Raw genomic sequence first — 5,846 nt, 5'->3', positions numbered from 1 at the left:
TTTTTTTTTTTTTTTTTTTTTTTTTGCCGTCGTCGGGTAAAGTCATGCAAGGCTTGCTACACGTTTGGGAATCTTTCCCTTTTTTTTGGAAATCTTTCCCTTTTTTTTTTTAAACGGTAGGAATATTTTTTAGATTTTTTTAAGTGAGAAGAATATTATTGAAAATTTTAAAAGTTTAGAAGTATTTTTTAAAATTTTCGTGAATTTGGTCGAATGTTCAATAATTATAATATATTTTTACCTTATTAAACTAGCTTTTTATTAGCTTGTTATTAATAAATAATAATACTTAAAAATAAATAAATAAAACTATAGAAAATGTGTACTCAAAAGCCCTCAGCCTCCAGCAGCCAAATCAGCGACCATCTCTGACATAGTTTTCAGTCACGGTGATGTTGCCAACTTTTCCAAACATTCCGACACAATTCTCATACAGGGTCTCTTCTCAGGGCTCTTCCGAGTGCAAGCAACAGCTATATCAATGGCAGCCGCAGCTTCTTCCTCGTCCACTTCCCCACACATGGACGGATCTATGATACACGATGGCCGTTTCCCCTCATCGATTCCAAGTTGAATCCATTGAACCAGCTCCATCTCCGACGAACCCGCTTGAATCACCGCCATCTTTCCGGTGATAATTTCCAGTAATATCACGCCAAACGAGTAAACATCCCACTTCTGCGATGGCTTTGCCGCCTTCAAGGCTTCAGGGGCTTGATAATAGGACCCTATTGACAGAGAGGAGCACATGGAGTTTGATCGGAACGGAGACCGCCGCGGCGTTGCGGCGGGGGTTCGCTCTGAAGGTGAGGCACTGAGATCTCCGGCGGCATTTGAAAGTCGTCCGAGTCCGAAATCTGAGATGTAAGGTACCATGTTGTTTCCTAGCAGAATGTTGGTCGGCTTCAGGTCGCCGTGGACGTATTTTCTTGGACTGAATTCGTGAAGATATGTCAATCCGTTTGCTACTCCTTTCATGATCTTCACACGATCAGCCCAAGAAAGTGGTCGGAAGTAGGAAATTTCTGCTTTCCCTGCTTGGACATTGGAAAATATCATTAGAAACTGAAGCATTATCAGAAAACACTCTCCAATATCATTAGAAAATGAAATTGTTCCATTTTGTTTAGAAGAGTTTTGAATATTTACCATGAAGTGCAGTGGCCAGGTCTCCATGTGGTATGTATTCATGAATGAGCAGCTTCTCTTCAAGAGACCAGCAGTAAGCTAAAAGAGCTACGATATTGGGATGTCTGACCTTCCCAATTGCTTCAACTTCAGTTTGGAACTCTTTAAACCTTTCATAAGCTCCATCTTCCAACCTTCTTACGGCTAGCTTTACTCCCTTCTCTAGAACCACTTGATACACAATCCCATTCCCATTCTTGCCTAGAAGATAAGCTGAGGCTTTCAAAAGTTGCTCGAGATTGAAGTCGACTTGTCGATCCAGTAACACGAAATTATACTTCTCCATGTTTTCTGGTAGGGTCTCAACATCAAGTTTTGCGAAGCAAGAAAACTCTGTTTTAAACATCAATGCCTCGCTAAAGTTACAGCCATCTACATTTTCACTCCCTTTAGAAGGATAGGCCCTCTTGCACCAAAATACTACCAGGATTACCAGGCAGAAACCAACTATGATACTTGCAGAGCCTGTGATTATGGAGCAAGATTTTCCACCTTTCCCATGTGATGGGCAATGGAACCACGAGTCGTGGTTTGACGTTGGCACCATGAGTGGACATGAAACATTGAGAGGAAGTCCACATAGAAAGGCATTCCCTACGTAAGCTGTTGGACCAAGGTTCTGGAAAGCTTCTTGTGGTGGTATTTGGCCACTGAGATTATTGTAACTTAGATCGATATAAAGGGTTGCAGGGAGGCTGCTTAGGCTTGGAGGGATTGGGCCGGTAAAGACATTGTGAGACAAACCAAGAGTGCCTCGCAAGTGGGACAAGTTGCCAAAGTCTGCAGGGATCCCACCGTTGATGACATTGGAGGAAAGATTGAGATACTGAAGGGATGTCAAATGGGAACCAAACCCATCTGGAATACTGCCATTTAAGACATTTTGTGAGAGATCCAAGCTTTGTAATTCTACCAGCTTGTAGAGCTCAGTTGGGAAGCTTCCGAAAAGACTATTGTTTCGAAGGCTTAAATGACGGAGTGACCCAAGCTTCCCAAGTGCAGGGTGGAGAGTACCAGAGAGTTTCTTGTCTTCAATACTGAGAGAAACAACTCTTTGTTCTGTACAAGTGATTCCATTCCAGGAACACGGGGTTGTATCATAGAAGTTCCAGTTATGGAGGAAGCCTTCGGCATCAAAAGTTGAGTTTCTGAATGAAAGCAGAGCCAATCCCTCTTCATTCAGAGAAGACACAGATGAAAAATGGTTGCTCACAATGAAAACAAAGCAAATCTCCAGTAGAACCATGTTGTGTAGTTATGTTACAATCAGAAAGAGTGCTTCCCTTGAAATAAGTATCAAATGGAAAACAAGAAGGTTCCTAATCAGAAACCAGCAAGTTTTACAGTGGAGAAAGAAAACAAGAGGGCTGCTATGATTTGTGAATTTTAAGGCGGGCCATTTTGGACTGGTCTAAGCGTAATTGGAGGCGAGTCTTGCTGGGCTGATTGTTGATGGAATTTGGCTGGAAATTTTGGGTCAAAATTTGTTTGTAGTGGAAGACGTTGTAAGAAATTGAAAAAGGTTGTTTCGTTTCCACCAGTTGTGGAAATCATGTATAGTTTTGAATGAAGATGTACGGCGGGATTGGTGTGGTTGGGCTGCAAGTCAAAGTGATCCATAGATCTCTTACTATTACATGTATACGTTCATCGTTCTTTGTTTATTTCTTATTTCCTTCTCTCATTTGTAAAAGAACTATATAATCCAAAACAAAATACGAATGTCTTGGATAAATCAACGCGTCTTAACTCAATTCAAACTAACTAATGGATCAAGAAGACAAGAACCTGACTTCTGTGTACGATAATAGGAGAGATCATGAAAGCTGCAGTTAGTGAGTTGGAGCTACAGATCCATGAAGCTGCATAAAGAAAACAACTCAAGGCAGATTTTGGTGTAATCTAATAATCCAAATCTAAAGCTGAATGTGTTCTCCTTCTATGCACATCAAATTATAAAGGGGGAAAAAATCAATCTGAACTCCTCGCTCCCACTGATTGCAGAATAAGTTACCGCTTTGATGGGGCCATGGAGGTTCTGACTGAAACAATCACAATCAGCAGGAACAAGCTTTCAGTCAATTCAAGGGTTCATTTTAGCTTTCTTGCCATTGAAGAATTTGGCAAGATTTTTCACAACCTTCGTTCTGTTCTCCATGGAAAAGGAGTCAATTCCTCCGTTCATCATATGAGGCGATGGTGAGGATGATATTCTGAACTTTAACCGCCTAGATGGAGTCATGCTTCCATTTCTCCTAATGGACTTTTGACGATTCGCTGGTTCCATATTTTCAGCTTCTGTATTCTGCAACTCTCCCTCCACCATTCTTTTTTCGGAAAGTGATCTCTTTGTCCTGTATATCTGTTTCTCTTCTTCCATTATCATCTCCTTGATTTCCATTTCGGCTAATTCACATTTCTTTATTGTTTCAACTTCACTTGCTTTAATGGCTTCAATCCAAGCCTGAGCTGCTGCAACTTTTTTGTCAGCAATTTCTTGTGCTGCAACCGCATGACCAGCTAAGTACTCGTATTCAAAACTAGAGATGGTGATAACAGAGCTATTCTTAGTTGCAGAAGCTCTTAGTCTCATTGTACTTTCTGTTAGTGACTTCAAATTTGCAAGTGTCAAAGCCTCAGAAGACTTCACTATTTCGAGCTCCCGCAAGGCATCTTGCAATCTTTCCTCGTTTAAGTCTATTTCAGATTCAGTCTCTTGGATTTCCGCTTCGGTGTTTTTTATTTCTTGGTCAATAAGCTCCTTTTCTTTCTTTGCAGCCTCCTTTTCTTTCTTCATTTGTTCTATAGTGAGAGACAGATTAGAAGCAATAGTTTTGGCTCTCTCTTCAGCTGAAGATACAGCCTCCAATTTGGTTTTTGCTCTAAGCAGCTTTGAGTTCAGTTTTTGAACAACTAAATCAGTTTTTTCATCAGGTTTCTTCAAATTAGCATTCTCTTCCCTGACACGCTTCAGTTCCCTTCGTACAGCATCCATCGATGTCATGAACTGAAAGCCTTCATCCCGTATTGCGGCCAAATCCTTCTTTGCAGCCTTGAGTTCTTCTGTGATTGATTGCAATAAAAGTTCATCTTCTTCTACCTGAGATTTTGTTTCCATTTCTGTCATCATAACTTTTCTCTGAGCTTTGACGCTTAATTCTTTGACCAACTTTAGTTCCCTCTGCAACACATTCACATCTGACGTTGTGGCGCTCAATTGGTTTTCTAGCTCTTTTAAGCCTTCAACCTCTTGAGCAAGATCATTAATATTCTTCCTCTTGTTTTCAATTGCACATAAGAACTCGTGGGCTTCCACTCTTCTCTGTGCCTCAATCTCTTGAAACTCTTTCAAAGCCTCCATCTGGGCTAACTCAACTAGTACTTGTTCTTCATTTATTTCATCAATCTCCTTCCTTAGCTCTCCAATAGAGCTTGACAAGGAATGAAATTTCGAAATGGCTTCTTCCTTTTCCTTCTCTGCTTGCAATTTCTCCTGAAAAACAGAAGCCACATCAAGTTTGAGTTTGCTTAATTCTTGTTTTGCAACTTCCAGTTCCCGCATCAATTCCTCATACTCATGATTCTCACTGCTTGCAACAGCCAAACGCTGGTCCTGGACTGAACCTGACTTCTTCAACCTTTCGAGTTCCTGTTTATGCGCCTGCGTCGTGGCGTTTGATTTGCCAAACAGGGAAGAGAGCTTTTTCACTGTGCTCTTGGCCTTGAGGAGCTCAAGTTGAGCTTGAGCACTAAAGGAATCTGCCGCATTTCTACTGTTCTTATAATGATCAATGTCTATCTTTGCCTTTTGGAGCTCTCTCGCCTTTAAGGAATACTGCAATTGTAAGAGACATGTTCAGCATGACACTAAACTACTTTCCCTTTTCCAGCAAACTTTTTGTTTTAATTCTAAAAGCATTTGAAATGGTTAGTAAAGTGGATGCATGTGTGTGTAAGCACTGTTATCACAATTCCCTATACAAACACTTTTGGAAGATAATTAGTTAAATACTTCTTTTAAATATCTTTCATCCATTTTTAAAAAACTTTTCAAACTACTTTTAAAGATCGAAAATGTTTAAACAGTACTTTCAAGTAAAGCAATGCCGAATTGAAACTAAACCTACGATCTCTTAAAATGATGCATACCTCTGAGGAGTCTTTGGGGAGTGATTTCTTCCATGAAATGCCATCTCCTTTTCCATCTCCATATTGGTTAATAGCGGCTCTAACTAATCCACCTCTAATTTTGCTGTCAAAATCTCTCCTCTCCATCTCCACCTATTCATTCTCAAGAAACAAAAGTTTCATTCCTGTTTTTCGATTAGAAATCAACTCCAAAACAAATTAAGCTTGTTTCTTCTAATTAAACCAGTGAAACAAATTCATCCAATCCTCGCAGATCCAAAACCAAACACTTCAACAATCCACAGAAAGAAAGAAAAAAAGACGTAAACTAAAAATGGCGATAGGAAACCGCGATGTTACCAGAAATGGATGTACCTGAAAATTGGGAGCAAAAGGCATGGGAATTCTGCTTGTGGTGAGATTGGCCAATGCGTTTAAGTGGAGGACGCCATGGGCAAGAGGAACCACAATGCAACAGATAACAGAGCTGAAGAACGGGGGAAATAAAATCGCCACTACTTTTTCTTTTA

At 40.3% G+C, this 5,846-nt stretch overlaps 2 protein-coding genes across 3 annotated transcripts; both read right to left on the bottom strand.

Moving 5' to 3' along the window:
• Nucleotides 1–273: 273 nt before the first annotated feature.
• LOC111444779 (receptor protein kinase-like protein ZAR1) lies at nucleotides 274–2,449 on the bottom strand. Its single transcript, XM_023082825.1, has 2 exons — nucleotides 1,150–2,449; nucleotides 274–1,034 (listed from the first exon to the last, which is right to left on the bottom strand). The coding sequence occupies exons 1-2, from the start codon at nucleotides 2,432–2,434 to the stop codon at nucleotides 385–387; spliced, it is 1,935 nt and encodes a 644-aa protein (XP_022938593.1). The 5' UTR covers nucleotides 2,435–2,449; the 3' UTR covers nucleotides 274–384.
• Nucleotides 2,450–2,830: 381 nt separating this feature from the next.
• Nucleotides 2,831–5,846, bottom strand: LOC111444778 (protein PLASTID MOVEMENT IMPAIRED 2). 2 transcript variants are annotated; one of them, XM_023082824.1, is made up of 3 exons: nucleotides 5,692–5,846; nucleotides 5,338–5,501; nucleotides 2,831–5,023 (listed from the first exon to the last, which is right to left on the bottom strand). In XM_023082824.1, exons 2-3 carry the CDS (start codon nucleotides 5,461–5,463, stop codon nucleotides 3,272–3,274), a joined length of 1,878 nt encoding a protein of 625 aa, XP_022938592.1. In that variant the 5' UTR covers nucleotides 5,464–5,501; nucleotides 5,692–5,846; the 3' UTR covers nucleotides 2,831–3,271. The 2 variants fall into 2 exon arrangements, with proteins under 2 accessions (XP_022938592.1, XP_022938591.1); XM_023082823.1 differs by having other exon boundaries at nucleotides 5,338–5,469.

Source organism: Cucurbita moschata, unplaced genomic scaffold (assembly GCF_002738365.1).
Source record: "Cucurbita moschata cultivar Rifu unplaced genomic scaffold, Cmos_1.0 Cmo_Scf00007, whole genome shotgun sequence".
Classification (NCBI taxonomy): domain Eukaryota; kingdom Viridiplantae; phylum Streptophyta; class Magnoliopsida; order Cucurbitales; family Cucurbitaceae; genus Cucurbita; species Cucurbita moschata.
The sequence above is the reverse complement of the archived record's forward strand: the minus strand, read 5'-3'. Positions and strand labels throughout refer to the sequence as shown.